Source organism: Melanotaenia boesemani, chromosome 5, assembly GCF_017639745.1.
Source record: "Melanotaenia boesemani isolate fMelBoe1 chromosome 5, fMelBoe1.pri, whole genome shotgun sequence".
Classification (NCBI taxonomy): Eukaryota; Metazoa; Chordata; class Actinopteri; order Atheriniformes; family Melanotaeniidae; genus Melanotaenia; species Melanotaenia boesemani.
Genome location: NC_055686.1, coordinates 19,310,897 through 19,338,842, shown reverse-complemented (window position 1 = coordinate 19,338,842; position 27,946 = coordinate 19,310,897). Strand labels below are relative to the sequence as shown.

Here is a 27,946-nt window from a genome sequence, read left to right as displayed (position 1 = left end):
ACATGTCAATTAGCTTTGTACATATATCTAATCTTTCTTGCTTATCATAAATGTAGCACCATTTTAAACAAAGTTGGGTTTTAACATGATAAATGAGGCGGTTTTAAGATTTCAAAGTCTGCTTATTGTATTGATGTAATTGCAGACTATGAGTATAGAAGTATTTGTAAATTGATGAGAAGGTTGAGGCAAAATTAGAAATGAAAAGTAAATTATATAACAAAAGGGCAATTTTATAGAGGGTAAAAACATAAAGTTCAAATTTGGGGAAGAAAAAGAGAAGAATGGAAATCAGAAGTTAAAAGAGGAAGAAACAAGAGGAGAAAACAGAAGAGGAAGAGGTCCCATCTGGCTTAGAAATCAGAGATAAGGAGGAGGAACGGCACAGCAACCTTGGCTTATCTCTGAACAAACATGCTTCTCTTTCTAAAATCCACAAGAACTGAGACACAAACAAAACCAAAAAATAGGAGCCTTTACACTCCACCGAGTGTACAATGACTTTATATCCGGGCCCACAGTCAGTGTGGGTATAATTATTTTGGCCTGGGTCCATACCCCCCATCAAAAAGACTGAAATGGGAACATTATGTGGCTGTGTAATACCTGGGCCTGCATCCCTTGTTCATTACCTAGAAACAGCATTGGCGTGCTTGGCATTCTGTATGAGACATCAGTTCTCTAGCTTGATAGCTGGGGAAGCAAGCAGGGGTGAGGGAAATGTAAACTAAGAAGTAATCAAATCTGTTGAATGAGCTGGCATCCTCGAGCACTGCGGAGATAAGTGACTGTGCTGTGCTCATATTAATCTTGGTTATTTTGTGCTGTACCTTTAAGGTAAAATTCAAGATAGATTGTACAGTCACCTGTTTTATGACTGATGAACAGGATAATTATATTGACATGCATGTTTGAAGTAATTTTAAAATCCTTGAATTCGTTATAGCAGGATGTGTTGGTAGAGAAAGTGGCAGGAAGCCCATTGTGTGTGATGGGATGTAAGATAACTTGAGTTCAGCACATTGCACTGTGTTGTAAAATTATATCCAAAAAATGATCACATTCCCACAAACATTTGAGACTAAGACAAATAGTACTCTTACATAATAAAATACAGGGTGGTGTGTAGAGCACACACTGTGCTACAAACATACAGTTGCTAACCAGAACAAAAGGCCTCATGGGAGATTGAGTGGCACACATCCAAACCTGGTGACATATTCTTATCCAGGCCCCTTCTGTTATACTTTGCAACAACAAAGGCTAACCTCTACATCACCCTTCCATTTGCTTCACCTCACAAGTCAATGACTCTTCTGCTTTTGTTTCCAGCATCCCCTGCTTTCTGCAGAGAGGGTGGCTTGGGACAGGTCGATTTAACCCAAAATGAATCTGAACGTTTTGGGAGTCAAAGTGACAAACCTACTGAGCCCAGCGGAGAAAGGATGTGCCAGCCGCATTGTGCTTGCCAGGTTCAGTGTGAACGGGCATGTGGAGCTGATCAGCACTTAGCTGGATTTATTCTTTCAACAGCTGCAGTCTGAGACAAAATATGCCCTCAGATGTATGGTACACTGTCTCAACAACACACAAAACACACAAAAAAAAATTGGAATATCCAGGCTCAATGCCAAAGAGTAAAGTAAAAAAAAATACCTCCCATTATTTTCTGCTGAGCTCTTTCCTTTTTACGTCTTGTAACGTTTCATGTGGCTAAGGAAATGTGGTAAGAAAATGTTGGAAGGGCTATGGAAAAGACAACACATCAAGGTGTTGTTTAGGTTTGCTGCCCTAAAATTACAGATGTGCAAGAAATATTTTACAAATCAATATGTTGAAGATGCAGCAGTTTTTCTGATTTTCTCAGTAAAGCACCTCCAAAACAGCTAATTTGGCATCCATGTTGCATCCTACCTGTACTCTGAGCTCTCTCCAGTCAGTAAAAGTCAGTTTGATGTTGACTCTTTTCTTGCTCTCTCTCTTTTCCTCTCTTCCTTCGATAATATCTCATTGTATTAATGAATCAGGTACAGAGCCCAATCAGCCAGTGCATTGATATCCAGCATCTAGCATCTGCCATCAAGTGGAACTCAGTTGCAAAGTTTGGGATTGCTTGGGGAAATGACAGCTACATGGCTTCACAAATGTGCATAATAAATGTCACCGGGCCCTAAAAATGAGTCACAAACATATATTTTTACAATTAGAAATGTATACAGTGCTACTTTAAGATATACAGCATGACTTACCATATCAAATGCCATATATTAGCAAAGGTTTTTAACAAAAAAAAAAAAAAAAAAAAGCATTTAAGTGAAATTTACTCCTCTTTTCTAATATTTATCAACATTAATCAGTGTATAACACTGGATAACCATTAAGGAGCAGCACGTTGAAAGCTGGAGCTGCCAGTAATTGTAGAAAGGAAATAATCATTTTTCTATCATGAAGGACGCTCCGGGGTTTCCTTTCCTAAAGGAGATAATGACAAAAGCTTAGAAGCTCTTTACCTTAGAATAAAGAGAATCTCTGAACATCTCTTTTGATGGCTACTGCTCATACACTTCCTATATTCCTATATTTCACTCAGCTAAAAACCTTAAAAAAAGACAATTCATTTGGGCTCCTGGTGAGCACTGGGGCTTGGTTGAATAGTTATTTGATTGCTAATGAGGCAGAAATAGATCAGAGGATGGGGTTGGACCACTGCCTCGCTTACACAAAAACATGTGATATAGGCCCATCTGACAATATTTAACAGTTCTTTTACTTTTCCACTTTTCTCTCACTTGTGATTCATCTTTTCTCTCCCTTCAATTTTTATTGATAAAAAGTAGACAGAGTTTGAAACAATGTGCATGGTTAGGTTGACATGTTAATACAAGGTTGAAGCTTAAAAAGTATATGTGATTAATGGTCAAGCTGTAATGGAAAAGTATATTTTACTTGTAGTTTAATGTAATACTGTATTAATCTGTGCATCTACTGCCTCATAGAGCCAAAGAGAGTTGCAGTAATGAAGCGATGGAAGGTCACTGATCACCTCTCAGATCATTTCTCTCCTTGGTTCCCTGCTATCTGGTTTTGGTTTTCACATCCCCTGAAACCATGGAAACCACATCACAAGTAAAACCCATGTGAAAGCTCTATAAATAAGTCTGTCCTTATCATTTCTTTAGTCTACTTGTCAACGTTAGGGCTTACTGGTATAAGAACATTTCTTTATAAAGTTCCTTGTCTGGATAAACACACAAAAGGCAAGTGAGGGCATTTCCAATCTCACTTTATTCATCTTCTCTGAAAAAATAATATTTAATTTCCACAACACACTCATTTTAGTGTGCATGTGTCAAGGTTAGGGTAATGTCACATGCTTTATACACAAAAGAGCAACAACCATTTATGCTGCTATCTTAATGGTTTTACCCTGAATTGTACCACTGGGAAAGAAAACTTCTTACACATTTTCTTGTGAAGCTGGGCTATAAACACATTTTCCATTCACAGTGTCTGCTCTGCACTGGGTACTGTGTGAAACTGAATTGCCTTTTAAGGATAAATAAAGTTGTCTGAACTGAAATGAACTGATCTACATTTGTAAATGGGATGCATTTGTAAATTAATCCTAGAAATTCTATATTTAGGAACATTTACGACACAGTTTTTCCACAGATTGCTGAACCACGGTCAATCTTTACTTTTAAGATCCTCTGTCTCTCTGAGGTGCTCTTTTTTTATCTGTCCTGTTGCTAAATAACCAATTTAGTTACAAAATGTCCCTCTAGCTTGTTTTCTACCTTACTATGTTGCCATTAAATTCAATATATTTGATAAAATAATAAAACTTCTAACTTTTACCTTTGATGTGCTATTTTCAGTTTTGAATAAAATACTGTTTGTGATATACACATCAATGTATTCAGATTTTATTTGTTATAAAAACCATCCAACCTTCTTTGGAATTAGGATTGTATTTTAGTCTTGCTGAATCTGTATGAGGAGAACACAAAAATACATTTAGCGAGCTTAGGGATCACACTGCTATATAAATTCAGTACTTTTAATCTTATAACCCTTAATACAAATACTCTTGCTGAAAGACTTTTGTTTAGACATTTAATCCAACAAGTTAATGTAGGCACTGTAATTGTATTCACCACACAAACCTGTCTCTTTATCTCCACATAAATGGTAAGCTAATGGCCGATTTCAGTAGCATGATAGATGAGGCCAAGCAGAGTAATTTGCAAGCAAGCTGTAGTTAGGCCAGTTTCCAAATGATAAAGACATCAGTTGTAATGTGGTGAATGTGTCTGCTTTATCAATTCCTCTGCACGCGTGATGGCCTATTCATCTATGAAGGTTAAATATCACCACTGAACAAGAGTCAATATCTTAGAATTGATAGCATACTTACTATCGCCTGCCATTACCATGGAAACAATGCTTTCACATGACCTCCTGTGGTGCTGTGTCCATCTCCCCCTCTTCTCTTATTTTCTGGAGTTTCTCAAGGGCATATTCAGAGGCTCAGCAGGATAAAGGAAAAAAAAAAAAAAAAAAAAAAAAAACTTATGTGAAGCTAGAACACTTTGTCATGATTTATTCAACAGGGGAGACTTTCAGGTCAAAAGGAATACATCTTCATGATGTGCTCCACTTCCATGGGTGGTCTGTCCCATGGACTTGCATTAATTTATGACCACCTACGATGAACCATCCTGTACAGGTTGCAGTGATAACATCAAATGCATGCATTCGCATGCAAACAGACATGCCTACACATTTTTCCCTGAGGACTCTCCAAAGGGATTAATAAATTATTTTCTATTCTATTCTATTGTTAATACTTCATGTATTTATTATTATTTATCGCAAAGCCTTTAACTCACCATGCAACAATTTCATGTCTGTAGAAATTATTAGAGAAATGTATTGGATGACCCTACCGACAACAATATATGATGCACATCCAGAAAAACCTCACTTACTACACTACATACCAAATTAAACTGTGCTATGACCCACTAATGGATTGTTTTTAACAGCAAAGAAACACCAAGAATTTAAAAATGGTGCATGGAGGGCTGTATACTTTCATTCACTGTCTTGTGGATGGTCATATTTTAATTACATGCCCCCATTCCACCACAAAATCACTAACAGTACATTTCTACCATATACAATAACATACTATGACAACAACATGACAATTTATTTCATCATATGAAACTGCAAAAGCTGGACCACTTGCTAGCTCACTGGGTTACAAAAACTGATCCCTGTAAAGAAAGAGTGCAGTATTTCTTTATTATATAAAAAAAAAAGGTAGAAGAAGGCAGAAGAGTGACTGTCAAGTTCATTTAGGGAAAAGTCAATGTTCTCCCGGATGTTAAAATACAAAAGTATTAGTTCATTTATTATCTTTTTACAACATCTCAAATGGAACAAAAAATATGCAATAAATAAAATCTAATCCGAGGGAATAAAACTTAAACTACCTAGCACATGCCATATTATTTGCATTGATGGAATAAAATAAGAGTCCAGGAAAGTAACAGAGATGGAGAAATTTATAAGTTATGACAGAAAGATTCAGCTAGAGGGGCATCATAAATGAGAGAACACAGGCTATTTTTCAATGAAGAAAGAAAAAAAAAACGATTATGATGAAAGACTCTGATGGCCCAGTAGGTTCCCAAGTAGAAATAGTGACCTCATAAGCTATAGGCTCAAACACTGGGGACCTAAAAAGGTTACACAAAGGGCAGTTCTCATGTTCGACTGTCAGAACAATCATCCTTCAACATGATTCGTAGACAATTTTTCCCTTTAAAAGGCACTCAATGGCCTTGTCACAGAACGAAGCACAGCAAGATAGACAAGTTGTACAAAGAACTACAAATCCATGCAGTTTAAAATGGCACATTATGTGACAATATAGTATGAAGGGTAAGAATAGTGGATACAGAGGGACACAAAGGACTGGAAAGAGTAACTTTAAACTGTGTCATTAGATGCCCTGCTTGTTGTGAGTTATCAACTTTGCAAAGTCCTTTTCTAGACTTTTTGTTCATTTGTCCTTGCAAGATGGTACATTCAAATGCATCAGTCATTTAGGGGGTCTGTTATGGCTGTTAATGCTGTCATGTGGCAGCACCAGTGTTTTTTCTTAACTCTTTTCATTCCCTCATTGAGTCAAAGATCAGAGCTGAAAGGAGCCCAGTGAACACAATAGAATTTTTCTATATACCCCAGACAGAATACCATTAAAAAAAGTTCTGCTTAACATATTTGTCAAATATAGATACTTTGATTTAACCCTAAAATACCCAATTAGTTTTAAACATCTTAAAAATAGCATTAAGACAAAAGACTTTTGGTCACAGTGTAGTAGGAGATCCTTACATTGCTTTAACATTGTATTTGCTCATAGTAGCAACGTCAAAGCCTTAAAGTTTTTTTTAGAAATTTCTAGAGCAGTGTAATTCTAAATCTATTAATATATCAGCTGAAGTGCTGGCATTATCCCAACTTTCTGATCAAGTGTGCAAATTAGTGCTTGTGTGGTGAAGCACAAATGAAAACTGATGTCAGCTCTTTGGTTTTACTGCTTAATAAACTTCAAGTAAATGAAAATCTAACAGTGGCAAGAAAAGGCAGCTGGGATCTACAGCTATTATTCAAGGACTAAATGTTTTAAAGACCTTATACATTATTAATTAGTTGTGAAATGAATGTAATGAGTATCTGAATTTTGTGTACACCGAGTTTAAGAGAACAGGAAACAAAAATATAGCTATATATATAGCTGTCTTGATGTGTGATTTCAGGGATATGGAAATGTACTGGGTTGTAAATATACTTAGTACTAATAATAACTTCTGTTTTCTAATTACCCCCATTCATTTATGGTTTAGCATCAGCTTCCATTCACTGTATGCCTGTGCGGATTTATAGCAGCACAACAGCTTTCAGTGTAATGTATTTTAGAGGAATGTGCAATTTGGTGCAGGATATTAAAGCATGTTCGTAACCTTGGAGTGTTGATAGACTCAGATCTGATTTTCAACAGCCACATCAAAGCTGTCACTAAGACAGCTTTTTACAAGCTCAGAAATATCAACAGAATTAAAAGTTTAGTCTCCCAGAAAAACCAAGAGAAACTCATCTATGCATTCATCTCCAGTAGACTGTTTTACTGTAATGGTTTTTTAACAGGACTTCCTAAAAAGAGCATTAAACATCTGCAGCTCATACAAAATGCTGCTGCTAGAGTTTTAACCAGGACAAAGAGATCTGAACACATCACACCAGTTTTAAAATCTTTACACTGGTAGATTTTAAAACCCTTCCAATCGTTTACAAATCAACTAGTCCAGACCGGAGTCCAGACTAAACATGGAGAAGCAGGATTTAGCTGTCATGCTGCAAACAAGTGGAACAAACTGCCAGTGGAGATTAAACTTTCCCCAAATGTTGACATTTTTAAATCCAGGTTAAAAACATTTCTTTTCTCATGCGTCCATGCATAAATTCTGCAAGGTAATTTTTTTTACTTATCTTGCTTTCATTATCATTTTCATTTATGGTTTTATTATGATTTTATTGTATTTTTTGCTATATGTTACCACTTTTCAATGCTTTCTTTGCACCATTTGTCATTCTTTAAATGTTTTATGTATAGAATAGAATAGAATAGAATAGAATAGAAATACTTTATTAATCCCTTCGGAGAGCCCTCAGGGAAATTTGGGTAAAGGACTTTGAATTATCTTGTACATGAAATGTGCTTTACAAATAAATTTGCTTTGCCTAGCCTAAAGCTTCTTGTTTTACAGAAGCCATGAAGTTAATCCAACCTTAGCATTGTTTTTTATTACCTATCTTAGAGGTGCAGTGTGTAATAAAATCAAAAGTCAATTATAGAAAAAATTCCATAGGTATCTAATCACTTTACTTAAATAAGTTATATGTTTTTATTTCCTTAGAATTGTTCATTTACTGTATAACTATTTGCTGTGGATCCACATAGCAGCTGCCATATTTTTTGGCACCATTTTTCCTACGGCGTCTCTAAATGGACAACCCTGTGTGTGTATTGGGAAAATTCTGAGCTCTAAAACTGCAGTACCAGCTTTTTTTGACAGGTGATAGAGTACCGCGTGGTATGAATTACACCTTAAAGGCACATAGAAAAAGACAGTACACATGTACTCAGTTTTGAAGTAGTTACCTGCAGTACAGTCACTGCTGCACCTGAGATGAAAATGTGTTAAAGAATGGACGGTACAGTTCTTAGACACTGTACCTGGGAAGTAGTTTTAATGACTTATCTTAAATGAGAAATTTGTGAAACAGTGATGAAACAACAGGAACACAAAATATTTTAAAATAAAGATACTGTACTTTTAACTCTTCGATAGACTAGTGACCTGTCCAGGGTGTATCCTGCCTAGTTGCTGCTAAAGGCCTGTCAGAAATGGACGAGATTAAGATTGTAATAATAATGGCAACCTCCACAGATTTTTTAGATCCAATCCACAGCTCAGCAGCTCACTCACTGGAGCTTGTCCAGTTTACCAGCGCACAGTCTCTATTATCTGTGGCACAATATCCTTCAGGGTTGATGGGCTTGATTAGTGCTGTGAGAGGGACATTGCTCAAGAGGTGGCTGCATTAGAGAGCAAGAAGTACATATTTTAAAACTAATTTGTTGTAGTGGGAACTGGCACAAATAAATCAACACTCATCAAGGGAAAAAAAAAAGAATATTGGCTCTGATAATGGGCTAGGCTTATAATTACTATCCCCAAGAATGTACATGGTATTTTATGCATGTTTGCTGATGCTTGTGTTCTATTATGGCACAATGTGGCTGTTATATACTGGCTTTAACAATGCATCTTCATGTCTTTGATTATGAGTGCATTCATGCATTAATAAAGTCCATGTTTCTGTGTCCCTGGGGGGTGGGTACTTGATAAGAAAGTCAGAGATAGGGACACCACAGGGGTGATACACCTTGTATATTTGGCTACAATTGATATTTTAGATTTTCTTTTACTAATTTTTGTAATTCATTTCTATGAATTAGTATGTAGGTATCATTTTCATTTACAAGACAACATAATTTTCTAAGATTACCTATCTGCACAAAAAGATTTCCTGCCTCAACGTATCACTTCTAAAATGTAGTTATACTGCAGCTGCCCACCAGCTCACAATCCGGTCTGTCTGAGATACCACTTATTACCCAACCAAAGTTTGATAGCTGGTTAAAACTTATTGAAACATAAAAGTTAGCTCCCATTTTGGGTTCAGGAGGCAGACACACTACCTCTACCTTTAGGTTTAAAACCTTCTTTTTTGATAAATCTTATAGTTAGGGGTGCTCTAGCCATCCCTTAGTTATGCTGCCATAGGCTTAAACTGCTAAGGGACATCTCATGATGCACTGAACACTTCCTTTTAAACCCTCTGCTCATTGTCACCCATGTACTGTGTAAATACATCACCGTTTTGACATTGTTAACATATTTCTTCTTTTCTCTCTCTCAGCAGGTCTCCCTAGCTAAAAGTTTTGGTGGTAGTTGGACTCTTATTCCTGTCTTTCCTACCCCAACCAGTCGAGGCAGATGACTGCACGCACACACACACATATTTTTTTTTTTTTTTTTTTTCCCCTCATCTTTCACACAGATGCACTTCTGAAGCCAAATGTCAAGGATCGGGAAACAAGACTGTCATACTTTTTTTTTTCTCTTTCTGGCTCAAAGCAAACTATTACAAACCAATTCTGAACCACCAAGCGTCTCCCACTGGAAGAACATATTGACAGATTCAGATAAGGTTACCTATGAGATGCTCAAACCCAATGCTCTTAAAATGCAGGCACATGAAACAAAGCCTGAGTAAACAGACATTGTTAGCTCTAATGAAATGACACTGCAGTGGCAGCCGCAGCTTCTCCATCCCTCTCAAAACCTTAGATTTCTCATCATCATTGGGAGACCGCAGAGCAAATCGTTTAGCTCCAAATGAGACGACACTTTCTCTTTGTATCATGATTGGTTCAGTCAGCAGGTGATGCTGCTAGGCAGTGATGCAAGGTACCCTAAGTTGCCCATCGATCTCAGCTTGGATCACATCATGTCAGGTAAGACCACGCAACATTTGCCCTGGCTGCATTTGGCCATGTATATTGTTAAAGTAATAGCCTATAAAGAATTAGTATTGACTTGTGGAGGATGAGATGTGCAGGATGTGTGGTGTGAGCAGAAAAGGTGAGGTCCACTACTGAGTCTGTGCTAGCAGTGAAATGTCCTGAGGGATGGTACATTTTGAAAAAGCTGTCAAATAACACTGAAAGAGGTAAAGGACATGCTGTAGGTGTATACTCTCTCTTTTTATTTATTTATTTTTTTAAACCAGGGACAATAGGAATGAGGGAACTAGTTGAACTACAGTTTCTGAAACTTTCAACATATTTTCACTGGAATCTGTTTTAGTTTCAGGCATGCACACTACCTTACAAAAGAGAGGCAATACAAAAAGCTGATTTACATTTTGCAACCCAATGCAAATTCCCTGTTAGTAAGTACCTTTATGTTTCCGAATCATAATGATGCTGACTGGGACTTTCACAATGCAACCCAAAAGCTTCCATGATAAGCATTTTCATTGTACTATTATGTCACTGATTTATACTTCATCTTTTACATTTACATCATTGAACTCTCTTGCTCTCTGTCTGGTTGGTGCATATTTTCACCAAAGAGATGCACAGCCAAGCAAAAACAGTAGCCCTGCCTTGCTCAAAGAACCTCGGGCAGATTCTGGCACATTCATTTTTACAGATGATAGCACTTCACAGATTAAGTGGCTGCACTAACAAAAGAAAGATGCTCTGAAGTCACAGACTAACCTGAGGTGGAGGAAGACCCCCTGCACCAGGTGGACAGTCAGGTAACATAATTGTGCGTTTGGGAGTGCTGCACTGACAGGAGGGCGAGGGGTTAGACATGCTCCAGTTCCCGTTGAGGAAGATGTCAATGACTGACTGATCCACAGGGGGAGTGAACCAATCAGACCCACTGGAGGAACATGGTAATTTCCTGCAGGAAAACATTGAGGAATGCATGACTATGTCCTTGCAATGATGATTAAAGGTAAAGGTAATGCAGAACAGCAGTTTTTTTTTGTTTTTTTTTTTTTTTGTTTTTTTTTTTTGTAGGATTTCTTAGAAGAGGCCAAAACACCGCTGTTTAACTTTTAACCAAACAACTTGCAAAACTTCAAATTCTATCAGCACCATCTGACACTGATGTATTCTAGGTTCATTTCATCCCTCTTGCATCCTCAGAAATACTCACGGTATCGGATCTCTATCCATGCAGCGTGTCCCAAAGCCAGGGTTGTTGACCAAAGTTTCCACCACCTGAGACACCTCTGTGTTTTCTGGCATATCATTGCTGTAAATATTCCAAATTCACATTGACATAATTTGATTATAGATGTAGTTTTACATGTGTCACTGTGTAGCAGCAAATCTGTCACAATCAATAGTTATTTAAAAGGAAAAACAGTAATTAGGAGTTAATCTGCTGAATTAAAATGATAAATAATATTAGTAGTCTTACTTAATGTTAAAACATCTGGTACTTGTAATAGGACATCTAACAGAAACCAGCCAAAACACAATAAATATAGAGAAATCTTCATGGATGTACACTGTCACTAAACATCAATTACAGTAACAAAAAACAACAAATTTGACAGATTTCATAATCAACGTTTGAAATTTGTCAGATTTTCACACATTTAATCCAGTGGACCCCCATTCACTACCAAAAAGCCAATACCCCTCCCCAGGTGGATACCATGCTTGGCTTTATGCTTTAATCAGGTTATCCAGGTTGCCAGGATAGGCATCATCTACTCCATAACTGTAGCTCCAGTAGCTCACTGACCTTTACGTCAACACTGTACAAAGATGAAAACTGATAGGTTGCAAAAGATGTAGCCTTCTCAGTAACTTTTTTTCTCTTATTTTTGACCAAGGATATGTGTTTTAAGATACTCTTGTATAGCAAAAGATGATGAGCCCCATATATTCAATTTAGAACCTGGTTTTAAAATTTAGTATTTCCAGGCTCCCAAAATGCCGGTTCAATGTGAACGAAATGTCTAAATGATAAAAACCTTAACTTATCTCCATGACGACATAGCCTTAATTTTATCTTGCAGGCTATCTACAGTCTTGTGGACCCCTTGTGCTCTTTGGGGATGCTCTTGGGACCCCAGGTTGGGAAACACTGCTCTAATCTATCTTCTTTCACAGTTGTTGTGGATTTCCTTGTTATTCAGTTTATCTGCACCTTTTTCCCTTCCTTGGCTTTGGGTACAAAACATGAATTTCTAAAGTACTACTGAAATACTGTTCTTCATAGCATCAGACAAGCTAATTGCCTTTTCTTGTGCAAGGTTTTGCCAACACGAGCCTACTAAGAAATCCCTGTACCATATAGGCTCTTCACAGCCTTTCATTATTATCTTAGTGTCCTGTAGATATCTAAGACCTGTGTCTCATTTAAACAATCTTCCTATTCTCATTACTCGAGACACACTATCTGCCCTTTATCTTAAGGGTACTGTGGGAGTTAAAACAGTGTTTCATAAAGACCATCACGATGGCTTTCAGCCAGCAATGGCCACAGCCCAGCCGACCATTTGGATTAATACAGCATTCATTGCCTCATTTAGAGGCGTCTCCATGAAGGTCACACGGTCACTTCCTGGCCACCAGTGAGTGTGCGATTGAAGTGGTCTGCTTGTAAAAATGGATTATGTGCAGCCATCTGTTTTGCAATTAACAATGGCTGGGTTACCATGTTATTCAAGATAATAAAACTATTGGATAGCTTCAAAATGAAGACTTGTGCATATACACAGAAATGGTGGAACTAATGAATAGCTCACATAAGGAAGAACTAAGATAATATCAGAAGAAAGTCAAATGAAGGCTATATAAGGATTCAAGGATTCAAGGATTCAAGGAACTTTATTGTCATACCAGCTCACATTTACATGTTTATGGTACGAAATTAGAACTGAGGTCCCGGTTTGAGCCATAAGAAGGAGGGCAATAAGTGAAATAAAATAAGACATGAAGAGAAAAAAAAAGAAAAAAAATAGAAATATAGGCTAAATATAAATAGAATATAAGCTAAATACAATAGAATATAAACAGCACAATTTTAAATAAAATAAAAATAAAAGATAACAGTAAACACTAAAGAGCCCAGTTTGCATGTGCAGCCTAGATACATATGTGCAAGTATGTATGTGCATGAGGTAGTGGTAGTCCAAAGTATAACACTTCTGATATTAATATTAGTGATATTGCACTTATATGGACAGCAGGTAAACATGTAAACATGTGGACAGGAACTCCCCTGGGGGGGGTAAAGTGTTTGCAGTGCAGGTCTGTTTGTCGGAGTGGGGGGGGTGGATTCAGTTTAGGATGGGGATGGGGGCAGGGCAGCAGGGTTTGGGCTGGTGTTCAGAGGTGGGGAAGGGTGGGGTAGGGTGGGGAGGAGTCTACAAGGCATGGCAAGAGTTCAGCAGTCTGACAGCTTCGGGGAAGAAGCTGTTCCTGAACCTGGTGGTCTTGCTCCTTATGCATCTCAGCCGCCTGCCTGAGGGGAGGGGTTGGAAAAGTCCATGTGCTGGATGGGTGGAGTCCTTCATGATGCGGAGGGCCCTCCCCCTGCATCGTGCTGTGTAGAGGTCTGAGGTGGTGGGAAGGCTGCTCCCCATAATCCTCTGTGCAGCCTTTACCACCCTCTGCAGAGCCTTCCTCTCAGCGGCGGTGCAGTTGCCGTACCACACGGTGATGCAGGTGCAGAGGACGCTCTCCACCGCGCAGCGGTAGAAGCTCCTCAGGACAGCGCTCCCTAGTCCGGCTCGCCGCAGCTTCCTAAGGAAGTAGAGGCACTGGTGTGCTTTCCTGACCAGCTGGGAAGTGTTGGTGTTCCAGGTGAGGTCCTTGGTTATGTGCACACCCAGGTACCTGTAGCTGGAGACCACCTCCACAGCTACTCCTCCGATGTGCAGGGGAGGAGTAGGGCGCTTATCCTTCCTGAAGTCCACCACCATCTCCTTGGTCTTCTTCACATTGATGCAGAGGTTGTTTTCTCTGCACCACTGCACCAGGTGTTCCACCTCCTCTCTGTATTCCGACTCATCGTTGTTGTTGATGCGTCCCACAACCGCTGTATCATCTGCAAACTTCACTATATGACAGCTGGGATGTCTCGCCGAGCAGTCATATGTCAGCAGAGTGAACAGGAGGGGGCTCAGCACACAGCCCTGAGGAGAGCCGGTGCTGAGGGTGATGGAGGAGGAGGTGGAGTTATGGATCCTGACAGTCTGAGGTCTGTTGGTCAGAAAGTCCAGGACCCAGTTCCCCAGTGTGTTACTCAGACCAAGGGTGGAGAGCTTCTGGACCAGTGTCTGTGGGATGATGGTGTTGAAGGCAGAGGAGAAGTCCAGGAAGAGCAGGCGGGCGTATGAGTTTCTGCTCTCCAGGTGGGTGAGGGTTGTGTGGACCACTGATGAGATGGCGTCATCAGTGGAGCGGTTCTTTCTGTATGCATACTGATGTGGGTCCACTGTGACGTTGATGGAGTCTTTGATGTGGGCCATAACCAGCCTCTCAAAGCACTTCATGACTACCGGGGTCAGGGCTATGGGTCGGTAGTCATTCAGGCCTGTCACTGTGGGACACTTTGGGACGGGGACAATGGTTGCAGTCTTTAGACAGGTGGGAACGGATGCCAGTGATAGTGAGGTGTTGAAGATGTCCGTCAGCACCTCAGCCAGCTGGTGTGCGCAGTCTTTCAGTACACGCCCTGGGATGTTGTCTGGGCCAGCAGCTTTGCGGGGGTTAATTCCTTTAAGGGTCTTTCTCACATCAGCAGTGGACACACAGAGGGGCGTGTCACCAGGTGGTGGTGTTAGTCTATTGCAGGGAGGGGGGGAGTCAGGGTCCTCAAAGCGAGCGTAAAACCTGTTTAGTTCGTCTGGCAGGGAGGGGTCCTTTGGACATTGTGCATCCTTGGTGTCGTAGTCTGTGATGCACTTTATGCCCATCCACATGCTCCGGGGGTCGTTGGAGGTGAGGTGACCCTGAATCTTCTGAGCGTATGCTGCTTTGGCCCTCTTGACACCCACCATCAGATCTTTTCTCGCCGTTCTCAGTGCTGATGCCTCACCTATAACACAATTCTGCTCTGGTTTGGGTATATTTTACTGTTTTTAAAGCTGCAGTTTGGCTCAGACAAGGAAGTTTATTACTTGTAAAAAAGATATCTTACATTTACCTTTAAACATTCAGTAGGGGGAATTAAAAAGAAATGTTAATCTTTGCAGGTTTCAAATGCGTCACCCAAACACATGAACAGAGTAAAACTCAATGCATAGCTGCAGTTTGGCCCCTTTGGCGTTGACCACATGCCGGTCATAGTGATGGTTAAATCTAATCAATTACGAGCTGTAAACCCTCAAGACTGAATCTTGAACCCCTCACTTGTGTTCAATGATTTAATTCTTCCTTGTAATACACTGGATAAGCCTGGACGAGCTACCATATTGTAGAAATCTCACAGATTTCCAAAATCAGTTGTCATAGTTATTCCAGTTATCTTCAGTAGATAGCTGAGCAGATTCTAGCATTACTATATTCATAAGTACAGTATATAGTGAGTTGATTGTCAGTTTTTACTGAAGAGATATGACAGGTTTTGGAAACAGATATAGAGGAGTCACTATGGGCAGAAAGACTGACTGAATAATATATTTCAGAGAGTAAAAAAATTGACAGATGCAGATCAAGTTTTGACTTTGTCAGCATGTCAACTTTTTATGTCTTTACATGTTCCTACGCCAAGAAGGCCGTCCATGTGTCACATTTATTTGGCCACAAAGATTAATGAGGATGGAAAGGATGGCAGAAGGCTCTTACTGACAGACCCTCAGGCAACAGATTGCTAGTTCAAGTTCATGGCTTGTTATGCACCCTCAGTCATTTTTACTTTTCTACTCCCACTTGCAATTTCTTTAGACACCAAAGTGCATGGCTATGATTTAGAATAATCTACATGGTTAGGTCTATATAAAACAAAACATGATTTGGTGACTGAAAAAGTCTACATGGTTACTTGCTTTCACATTTCAATTTTCATGGATTCCCATCCAATACACTGCCCTACAGAAAACAAATGCCTAGACATTTTTCACCATCACTTTTTAAGAAATTTGAACAAACAGACTGGTTGATTATATGTTACAAGTGCGCATCTATGTGCAGGTGATGACAAAACTATGCTCCAATGAGCAATCAGAAGGACTAAATAGCAATAATACTTTGCTGGCACATAGCATGATGAGTATCAGTAAAGTGTCATAGTGAGGTAAAATAAGACTAATTAAAGCATCAAATGTATTTTAATATTAAGGAGGAACCAAACTACAATATACTTATATATTCATGCTTTTAATGAAAGTGTACACATGCATAGTGAAGAATTTTGGTTGCATCCTATTTCTCAATGAAAATGTTTAAGGCTCCATTTACTGTGTACTGACATCCTCGAAGTGAATTTTTACAAAGTGCTTTGAAGGGCAATGAAATGCCTTCAAACTGGATAAGCAACAAGGGCTTTGTGGCACAAAAAAAGATTACTTTGACGGTTTAGACAGATGCTGTAACCAGCGAGGTGTATTAGAATCCAACTGCAATTTTAACCATATATTTTGACAGGCTATACTGCAGCAATTTCTAAGATATACTAACATACCGGGAAATAATCCCTGTCACTAGTCTTACAGGTAACTGTCATATTTGGCAAAATGTGCACATGTGGGAATATGTAGTCTTTTTTTATTCTAGGCATTATACTTAATGATATTTGAAATATTCTGTGGTTCTTTTGGTAGAGCAGTTTGCAGAGGTTCACATTACTGCAGAGTGCTTATGCATGAGTCATGTTTGTTCTTGTTGGGCTTTAGAGTCCACTAAGAACAAGCTGAGCTCAGTCAGCAATTATTTCTGTGATTCTCTGATATCAAGCTGCAGCAACGGATAAAACTGTGTCCAGATTGATGACCTCAGCAATGCAGCAAACTTCCACCAACAAACAGCAAACGCACATCTATGACATCTTTTTGCTTTCATTTTTTTTTTTTTTTTTGTCTTTGAAGTTCAACTTTCCTGCAGGGTTGTGCTCTATGTAATTACAGAGACATTGTAAGACTTTTTTCTCCTATAAAAACATGCTGATTTTAATGTGTAGTAATAACCTTATTGCTTTCATTCCATGCAGTCAATTTATTCAGTGTTTTATTCAGACAAACTTAAATCTTAATAAAAATCTTTCCTGAACTGAGTTTAAATGCCACATAAAAGTATGATATGCTTTAACACAATGCTTACCTATAAAAGGTGGTTTGAGGCAGACCATACATCCAGGGTTGCAACTCAAGACTCGGATACTCGGCGAATGGTGGGACAATGAGGGAGAAAATCAGAGACAGGCACACGAACACAGCAGGCAAGACCACCTGGGAGGATGGCGACAAATTTAGCCAAAACACCTCATTAAACTCTCACTTAAGATGTTCATCCAGTCACATCTAAAACTTCTTTGAAGCTAAATTTTACAGATTGACTAACATGAGAGATGATAGAGATGCAATACCTGCACCAAAATGTATAAATCAGTATGATTTGTATATTGTGGGGCATTTTTGTAAATTATAATCACCATTTTTTTTTATAAAAAATACACTATTATGTCATCTTCCAGGGATGTCTGTACAGTGATATTGATTCATGCTTTACATGTGTCAGAATTTTGGCACAGTCAACGAGACATCAATTTAATTTCTCTAAGCCTGTGTACTGTTATTACGTGCTACAGAATGCAAAATGGCTGATGCAATCAACAATTACGCAAGACCGATGGAATAACGTCAGCACATTAATATGCTCCCCACCAGCTTGTTTGGGCTCCTCTGCATGCTTAATGAATTTGATTAAACACTTCCAACACTACCACCATCACCTGACCACTCAGATATAATTAGTTTTTTGCCATTCTCTTGTCTTTTATTATTTCTAAAACAGAAAAGGAGAAACAATAGACATGACCACCTTTCCCATACACCCCCTTCTCCTGTCCAATACCTCCCCCCACCCATCATATAATTCTCTTTTCTTTGCATTGTTAAAGCTGACAAATAGGTTGGTATAAGATGGAAGATACCTTTACTGTTTAATCATTTGTAGGTTCTGCCACGCTTGGCAGCAAAGGAGGAGGTTTGCGTACACTTGATTAATTGCAGGGCATCCAATTTGCCTGGGCAATTCAAGATGCTGCAAATGAAAATTCTAAATTTACTGCACGGAGCTATGGCCATGGTAACGTGCTTGGGAGAAAGATAAAGAGCAGCAATGAGACTTAAAAGCTTCATGGTAGAGCACAAAAGAACTAGTCTTGTTCTGTTGGTCTCCTTTTCTTTCGTGCCTTCATTTTCTCTTCCTCAACAGTAATTGCAGGTGGCAGCTGGTGCCTTTGCCATTGAGAGAAATGTGCAAAAAAAAAAAAAAAAAAAGAGGGAAGTCATTATGCTCACACAGCCAAAGCACTCCCATGAACAATGCATGAATTTATCACATTCTCAAGTTTAGTGGGGATTTAAAAAAAAATTAGGAAAGGATTATATGCAAAGTGGGTAACAACACTCCAATGTGATTAAAATGTTTTTTTATTCCTTGCAAAGTCAAGTTTGTCATTAGACTGAGGTTATTTCCTCAAGAGTAATTTATTTCTGTGCAATTGCATTTGTGAATACTAGCATTATTTTATATGACATATGAGACAAAACATAGCAGATAGTAACATTTTTGTTAAATCTTGTGGCAACATAGATAACAACGAAAAAATAATAATACAGAAACTCAAATCCTGCAAAAGAATCCCTCATCAATTATTTTGTGAAAAGAAATAAATTGAATTTTTTTAAACTCTAACATGCAGTGGAATGCAAAAGTTTGGGCACCTCAAAATTTCAAAAGTTGTTACAAAAGTCTAACTTCTCAGCAGCCACAAGCAGGCTACCAGCACTCTAAACAAATTAAATAATGGATACCCACAAATGTTGAAAAAAAAAAAAAAACTAAAAACTAAATGAAAGTAGAAAGGCAATAACAGGTGGCTGTCTCAGTTCATATCGGGATTTAGCAACAGCAGCTACGAGGAGTATTCTGGTCACAATCTTTGGAGTTGTGGTGCTACAAAGCAACACAATTATAACCTTAAGGGAAGAATAGTCAGAGAATAACCAGTTTAAAAATAAGTTTGCCAATAAACACCTGACAGTGTGTATTGCAGTTTGGAAAAAAAAATCTCATGGAGTGATGATGTTAAATTTGTTCCCTGCAATGGATAAAAGTGGTGCAGAATTTAATGAACATCATAATTCCAATTGTTGCATAAGCCGATGGATTAATCATGCTTTGTGCTTGTGCTACAGCCAGCTGAAGAGCATTTCTTTGACAGGTGAACAAATGGATTCAGTCACTGTAAATACCAGCAAACATCACACTATTTGTTAAACAACATGTTGATGAAACGAAAATTACCTCAAAATCCTCACTCGACAGCCTCAACAGCCACTAGCTGAAGGTTTTTATCATGGCCATCATAGTCCAAAGACCTACACGTTACTGGAAATCTGTGAGTCGACCTCCAAAAAGCATTAATTGCAAGATGGCCCATAGTAGCTTTTTGCAGGAGGAAGAAACAAAAGTAGTCCAAACAGGATGTGTGTTCTTAACTGGCTTTTTGAACACATGATCAACTTTAGGTCACCTAAACACTATCAGACTTCAACACACATAAATGTTGAGCATGTAATATTTGCTTACTACTGTAAATCTATACTGCTTTCATGCTTTCAGAGTGATTTCTAAGCACTAGAACTCTTTAACTCACCCACCAGAACATAACTGATGAGAATTTCTTCATGTTTCTGACATTGCCAAGACTTGCCTTACTCTAACTTCTAGCCTCATAAATCATTCCTTTTATGTTTCATGCCAAAGCTTATTTTATATTCCCATAACTGCTTACATTTGAGGAGATTACCTCACTACACAATCATATCTGCTGACAATGGGAGCTGTTGACAAGATTGAGGTAAAAAGGGAAAAAAAAAAAGCTTTACCCAAATGAGTACCACTGTAGATGTGCCCTTGCAGACAATGTGAAACCAGGTACATACACATTCACACTTTTATCCTACTATCCTGCTCTGCGTCCCCACTAAAGAGGGATGTCCGAGATTGACAGTGACTAATGGGGATTGGTGCTGCAGCAAATTACAAGAGGAACCGATACACCACTCAAAGGTGAAACGCTGTTCTTTCTTTCTATCCCTCGCTGGATCACCGTCACAGGCGAGGAGGTTCTTCACTGTTCGATTTCAGTTATGATTATGCCAGCATAACAGCACATGTCATAACTGATGTCATCTCTTGATATTTACAAACACAATATGAATATAGATGAAGGTTGATAAGTCTGTCATTGTAACGTAGGTGTGAGTGCACAGTTGAGAACTTGGGGTGGAAAAATTATTTCGGTGTCTTGAAAACTGCTACCTACTGAAATTGGTTTGGACTTGTTGAAATTATGCGTCTTTATTAGTTTTGACTTCTGAAATTATGTTTATAAGGAGCAAAATAATATAGACATACACTTAATGAGCTAATAGAAGTCTGTCATCTGTGTAATTGTTGTGCATTCACTTTTAATACACAGCTAATGGAAACACATGATTAGGACACAGTAAAATGAAGGACAAACAAATCACAAGTGTCATGTTGCCTTTGTGGTGCCAATCGCAGCAGCCAGGTGAAAGTTAGGAAGCTCAATGAGGCCAGAGAAACACACTTTTCAGAATCAACAGCTTCCAGGCTACACCAGATGTGACTAAAAAAACTTCAGCTCCCAGATATTGAGACTGAGAATGTGACTGATTGAAACCGAAGAGTAAGATCCCCTTCTTAGCTGCAGTAAACCCTCACTTTTGTCCCCTGAGTGTCTTTTGGTATAACACATTAGATGAAGATGATTATTGCACAATCCCTTTACTGACACGTAGTTACACATTCAGCAATTTATGTCTGGCTTTCAGTGTAGATTTCTCTTTCAACAACTTAAATTCCACAACTATCGACTGCATCAAGATGGATGACTTTTCCCTCCAGAGTTTAAATTAACTCACTCTATCATATATGTCACATACTGATTTTGGAAGTCAACATGTATTTCACAGAATCCTAACTTGATCCTCCCATGTAACCATACAGCTATGAGCCTTCAATTCATCAATATGACAGACTGAGGCCATTACCTGTGCAATGAGTCCCTTGCGGCTCCTCCGGGCGTGGTGGAAGCGCTTGATAAAAAGTGCCAGGAACTGCCTTCTGATCAGCTTCCATCCAGTGATGACCGCAGATCCTCTTCCACTCACGCTGGCACTCTTCTTCAAGTCTGGTGAAGGTGTTAAAATTGTAGAGTCATTCATCATCTGCATATACGTAAACGATGTGCTGAGCATGGCTTTCATTTAAATTAATGGGCGGATCAAATATACCTTAGGCGTTAAAGTTTCTTTTTGCACTCACTCACTCCTCACTGTACAAAGTTGTATTTTCCCCCCAAATCTTAAATTGGGAAGAACTTTAGAAGAAAAGAAAATGGACATGCCAAGCTACAAAAGCCAGCCAGAACTGTAATATATATATATATATATATATATATATATATATATATATATATATATATTAATCAAAAGCTAATTTGATTATTAAACCACCTGGTGATGAAAACTAAATCAGACAAACTGCTGCTGAACCAGTGAGTTTAAAATAGTGCTTACCTTCCACCTTATTCATAAATTTTTCCTTTAAATCTGCAACAAAATCAAGAAGCTGGATTTAGCAGGAAGCCGAAAATCGCTCATTTTACAAGTTTCTATTGAAATAACTCATAAATATTAGAAAATGTTTCATGTTCTATTTTATTAGACACCTTCAAGTCTATGAACAAACCTTCATGAAACTGATATCAAAGTTATTCACAGAGCCCCATTTCAAACTCAAATGTAACCCAAGTACTCAACAAAAAGAAAAATCAATTTCCTTAGAGTTAAAACATATAATATGTGCATATGATGCATATAAAACCAAACATACGAGAGAAAAACATTGATTAAAAACGGAATAAATAATTTGGAGGAACTTGCCGCTCCTTCCATTGACGTGCAGTGTTTTACTGTGGGTGCTGGCGATGCTGTTCCTCATGGATGCACGGGAGCTGCTTCTGTAGTCCCTCACCACCGGCTCCTTTGCTGCTGTGGGAATATAAATAAGATTTGTTGTTTTGGCCTGACCCAATTTGGGGATATAAATAACAATAAGACTGGCTCCCTGCTTCGCATGAAGCCACATTTTGCCATGTAAAAACACAAACTCAGGTGTTTCAGACACGAGGAAATCGGATGAATCAGAACAAGAAGCTGGTTGAGGTTAGGTTCAGGCATTGAGGTCAATCACTCACAAAAGTTCATTTCATTTGAGTGTTTATACTAAGCAGTCAGGATAAGTATAATTTCAAGAAATAGGACTTATTAGTGACATAACTGAGTCACTTTTGTTTTTATTGCAACACAAATTATGTTGGTTGTGTAGCCATGGCCTCAGTAATAAGTTTATTTAGATCTGTTCTTTTCCATCCACCACTGATTGCCAGTTAGTCTCTTTTTTTGTTTCCCAGTTGCCATTCCTCTCACCTGCTACTCATTCTTAATCAGCACACTTGTTTCCACTAACCTGATTATCCCTGTGATAAGTCCAAGTTTGTTCCACAACTTCTAGTCAGATACTTAATTGATCCTTTTTCTATTTTATCTCTCTCCTCTTCGTTCCTGCATCCACTACCTTCATACTTATTTTTCTTCTTTCCCTTCTCCTCTAATGGTCCTTGGTTTGTCTGCCAGCTGATTTTAGTTTTCCCATGGACAATAAGTGAAGTCAGTTTGTTTGTTGTTTTGTTACTTTTGTGTCCAGTGGTGAACTACATCAAGAAAAAAATTACCATTAATTCTGTACATCATTGGACATTCTTTTTTCCATCAGTAGCAGAAGGAGTGGTGTCAGAAAATTATTATTCCTGCTACAAAATGCTCAATGCTCAAAGCTGAATTAGTTAGCAGTCATGTTAATTGGACGCATCTGTGTATTTGCCTCAGCAGTGGTAGCACAAATTTACATTTTTGCAAAGCGTTTTGTTATCTTACGTTGCATTTCTGCATCCACCCCAGTATCTTCTGCCACTTTAAGAAATATCTGCAAAATAAACAAAAAGTGCATAATTAATAATTTGTTTCCCACCATATTCGAAGCACACAGCCAGGTTGAAAGCAAGCTAAGGATGCTGCAGTGAAATTGGTCCCTGAGTTGTCTACAGTCAATCAAACCCCTACTAAGTGACCTCTGGGAGTGATGAGCCCATATTAGCGTCCTTTTTCTTGATGCAAGCCCTATATTAGAATTAATACATCTCCCTATTTGTGGCCAATTTTTTTTATTTCAGATGTCACAATCATCGCTTGTGCATGTGGAGTTTTAACTTTTTGCTGCACAAAATGGCTCTATGGGAAATCTAAATCTTTTTTTTTTTTTTTTTTTTTTATACAAGATTCATGTACTACAGAAGAGTTTGATAACTTTTTAATATTATTTCACTTATACTGACTTCTGTTTACAGTATTGGCACTAAATAATCACTGGATCTTCCACCCACAGTACATTTGGACTTCAAAAGAGAACATAGATGAGAAAAAAAAAAAAAAAAAAAACTTGGTGGGATTTTAGATATTCAAAAGGAATTATTCACATTGCCTGCAGGCTTTGAATGTCTCATGCATGTCTGAATTACATGAAGAGCATTTGCCAGCAGTCATTCAGCTTTATGATCCGACACTAGCCTGTCTGGCAAACATAAAGCATAAACCCTTGGCTTGGGAAAATAAGACTGTTTACCAAGTATGTGCATAATGCCGGCAACAATGCAACAACAAGCAAATTTACTTCCTGAAAAATAGGTCAGTACCTTTTGGGTACAAAAACCATTTTAAATCTAGCAGATTAGTTTTATATAAAACTTAAAAATGAAAGCTGAAGTCCAGCAGATGCTTCGAAAATACTGCTTTTCTCAGAACAAACAGAAAAAAAGTACATGTCATCATGCCGATGCATTCTGGAAATGATCAAAAAGTCCATAACAACAACATGATGCAAGCAGATGAAATATGAAATTTGGAAAAATGAAGACCGTTTTGCCTCAGAACTTTGTAAGCAAAGTGTGATAGCAGCAAAGTTGCTTTATGAGGTTGTTACAGTATTGAACCTGACCACAAGAGGTCAATAAAAATACATTAAACACTAAAAATAAGTTTAATATGAATCCAGTCATGGCTTTGATTATAAACTGAAAATCAATACCTTAATCAGAGGGATGTTGATTTTATACCAGATGGTTGAAATGTATTGGTAACGTGTGAAGGCATTTCTCACAACATAGTGTGAAATATGTTAAGAGATTTACAAACCATCTTAAAAAAATGTTATTTATTAGTGGGGAAAAAAGACTAAAAGTAAAGTTGAAGGGAGAAAGAAATGTATAGAACAGAAGCAAAAAAAAAAAATTATATGTCCAAGAAATTACTTTGTTATGGTTTAATTAAATTAGTGATTAAAATGAGAATAAATAGCACCTTTTGCTTGTTTGTTTACCTCAGGCATATGTCTCATTTGAATGCAGAAAGCGTGCATGTCTTTTTCTTTGCTAGAAAATCAATTGTAAGTTTACCTCCTCCAGTGTGGTGTCGGAGATGCCGTAGCTTGTGAGGCCGAGGTCGACCATGGCTAGGTCAAGCTTTTGGAAGAGAGTGGCAAAGGTCCCATCTCTGGCTCCACTATAGGGCAGAATGAATGTGATTTCCTGACCGATGCTCTCCAAGAAGACTGCCTCAGGGACATGGCATCGCACAAGTTGAGTCACAGCTGTCAAATCTGCTTAAAGAATAACCACAATGTGACTTACAAAGCAAACTCTGCAGGCTGTGAAGTTTACATGCACTGCTCATCCTTTTGATTAACTTGATTCACAAGCAGTGATTTGGCACAAGAAGATGCAACATTTTAAAGATCATCAGACTTAAAGCTCAATGTTGATATATAATTCTGCTTTATAAAAACCTTTGCAAAAAAAAAAAAAAAAACACTATGTAACATAGTGGGCTCACTGCTCATGTGATGATCCCACTTGATGATATTTAAAAACAGTGCAGCTCAGTAAACATGACTCCTCTGCCTCATCCATTCTGAATCTGAGGCTTAGTGAGAATCAATCCGCACAGTGTTGCAGAACACAACACATCCATTATTGATCCAGAACCCCTCATACATAATTACTGAAGCTTAACAACCACTGGCTTGGTGCTTTATGAAGAAGTAAATGGATCTACTTTACACCTCAGACTGAATTATTGGGGAAAATGTGTGTCTGTGAGAGTGTGTGTTGGAGTGTGCTTTCTGTAAAATGATAAAGAATGATGTGTTGCCACATGTGGAGATATGACTACTTTTATGGCATTTTCTAGCTCAAATGTATAATGGTTTTGAGGAAAGTAGCAGGTTTGATTTAGATTTATTTTCAGTATATAGTAAATGCCCACCCGAGAGTTTTATTGTGATAATTTGTTGCAGGAAGTTGCTCAGTCATGAGAATGTTTAAATTAGTGAGCAAGCCTGCACGGTGTGGATGGTGGAAAGATCCACCACAGAACCATCTAAAGAGCTTCAGACTGACATGGAACAGTCTGAACGGCTTGTTTCAGCTTGTACAAGCATAGGCTGTGAACTCAAAGAGGAGCTTAATGGGCAAAGGCCTACAAGCAAAAAAAAAAAAAAAAACTACCAACATAGATAGTGAGGTTGAATATGTTACCATTTACCTGCTTCAACAAGTTAAATCTCATGTGGACAAATCAGGCAAAACTGTGAGAATTGTGTTCTTTGATTTCTCAAGTGCTTTTAACACAATTCAGCCTGCACTGAGGAAGCTCAGTACATACAGGTGGATGCCTGAATTTATGTCTACCTAACAAACAGACAACTGTGAAACTGACAAGTTCTCTGTCTGAAAAGGCAGTCAGCAACACAAGAGATCCACAAGGGACTGTACTCTCACCATTTCTTTTCACATTGTACACCTTAGACTTACAATACAACTCTGAGCCCCGTCATCTGTAGAAATACTCTGATGTCTCTGCAGTTGTGGGGTATTTCAGTGATGGATAAGCAGCTGTGTACAGTGGACTGATGTGGAAACAATCATAGAAGGATCAGGAAGAAGTAAAGCACTATTCATTCTACTTACAATTATTTTTTGTAAAGAAGTGGACTACAAATTCAGCAAGACAACAAACTTGACTGGAAATGCAATACAGAAGCATCTACAACAAGTGACTGAGGAGACTACTTCTTAGGGAAGCTAAGACCATGCAAAGTCTGCATCAAGATGCTGCATATCTTCTAAGCTGTTGTGCAAAGTGCAACTAGTTTAAAAGCTTTTTGGGGGCATCAGATCCAGAGACTTAAAGAAATTGAATAAACTGATCAAGAAAACTGGTTCTGTGCTGGGGACAAATTTCAGGGTTCCTGGACATGACTGTCCAAAGAACAGAAGAGTTCCTGTTTTTCTATAGGGGGCTGCTTTGCGTCTTTTGGTACTGCATAGACAGAATGCATCAACAAAAACATGAGCTAGTAAGATTCTCAAGACGTTCTAGTTTTAAATGTTCCCAGCATCAGTATACTAGATTTAAAGTGAATAAATCTCATTAAAGCCTTTTTTTGTTTTGTTTTGTTTTGTTTTTTTTTTTCATCAACAACTGAAAATGAACAAAAGTCTGTTAAATATCTTTAGATGCCAACATTCAAGTATGTTGACAACAATGTTTAAGAGCAGGATTGCTTAAGTCACTCACACTTATACAATTATAATCAAGTCTTATTTTTATATAACAAATATAAACAGCTCCCAGTTTTCTCACATTTCCATGCATTTTTATTCCCATACTGAGACATTAAAAACACAGTATAATAATACTTAAAGCATTATTAAAAGTATTTCAAGGCAGCAGATAATTGTTAACTATTCCTGTATCTGGGTTGAATACTAAAAAAAAAAGAAATAAGAAATATTGATGGATTTATAGATGTGATTAGGTTTTTCCTGTTTCTGAGCTGTACACATAATTTGTCATATTAATTTTCAAATTCCTTAGTTGGTGCATGCTAAAATGTATGTTTAAAACTCTGAATGGCATATGTCCAACAGTAACAGTAAAGTTTGTACCTGTTGGATCGGAGCTGTCCCAGGTTTGACTGCCGATGCCATCATCTGGGCTGCTTCTGGGAGGACAGTCTGTGTCCTGTTAATCAGAATGGGATTAGAAAGGTTTTATCATGCCGTACCACTTACAGTGATGAAGAGTGCCTCCTTGACAACTTCTGTCAAACATTAATCAAATAAAGAGCACCCACAACTTTTTATTTAATCACTCTAAATAACGCTTCATGCAAGGATCAGCTGGTAATGTAGTCAAATGTGATGTTAAGAGAAGACACATAACTGAGGGCAACTGTATAATCTAAACAGTGGTTTTAAATCACCATTTATAATTAAATGAGATCATGATTATCTTGATTTTCAACAGGTCTTCCCCAAAAATCGTCAGCCAGGGA

General features: G+C 38.2%; 1 protein-coding gene across 6 annotated transcripts in view; it reads right to left on the bottom strand.

Annotated features, from left to right (window-relative positions):
• The window catches only part of LOC121639698 (phospholipid-transporting ATPase ABCA1-like), a 165,289-nt gene that overhangs the window by 66,568 nt on the left and 70,775 nt on the right, over positions 1 to 27,946 (bottom strand). For 3 of the 6 annotated variants that reach the window (XM_041985132.1, XM_041985127.1, XM_041985131.1), the window contains 9 exons: positions 27,558 to 27,633; positions 25,005 to 25,210; positions 23,431 to 23,479; positions 22,378 to 22,485; positions 22,012 to 22,044; positions 21,484 to 21,623; positions 17,498 to 17,625; positions 11,376 to 11,474; positions 10,928 to 11,117 (listed from right to left, as the gene is read on the bottom strand). In XM_041985132.1, coding sequence (XP_041841066.1) covers positions 10,928 to 11,117; positions 11,376 to 11,474; positions 17,498 to 17,625; positions 21,484 to 21,623; positions 22,012 to 22,044; positions 22,378 to 22,485; positions 23,431 to 23,479; positions 25,005 to 25,210; positions 27,558 to 27,633 — 1,029 coding nt within the window. The remainder of the gene's footprint in view (positions 1 to 10,927; positions 11,118 to 11,375; positions 11,475 to 17,497; positions 17,626 to 21,483; positions 21,624 to 22,011; positions 22,045 to 22,377; positions 22,486 to 23,430; positions 23,480 to 25,004; positions 25,211 to 27,557; positions 27,634 to 27,946) is intronic. The other 3 variants (XM_041985133.1, XM_041985128.1, XM_041985130.1) reach the window with 2 other exon arrangements.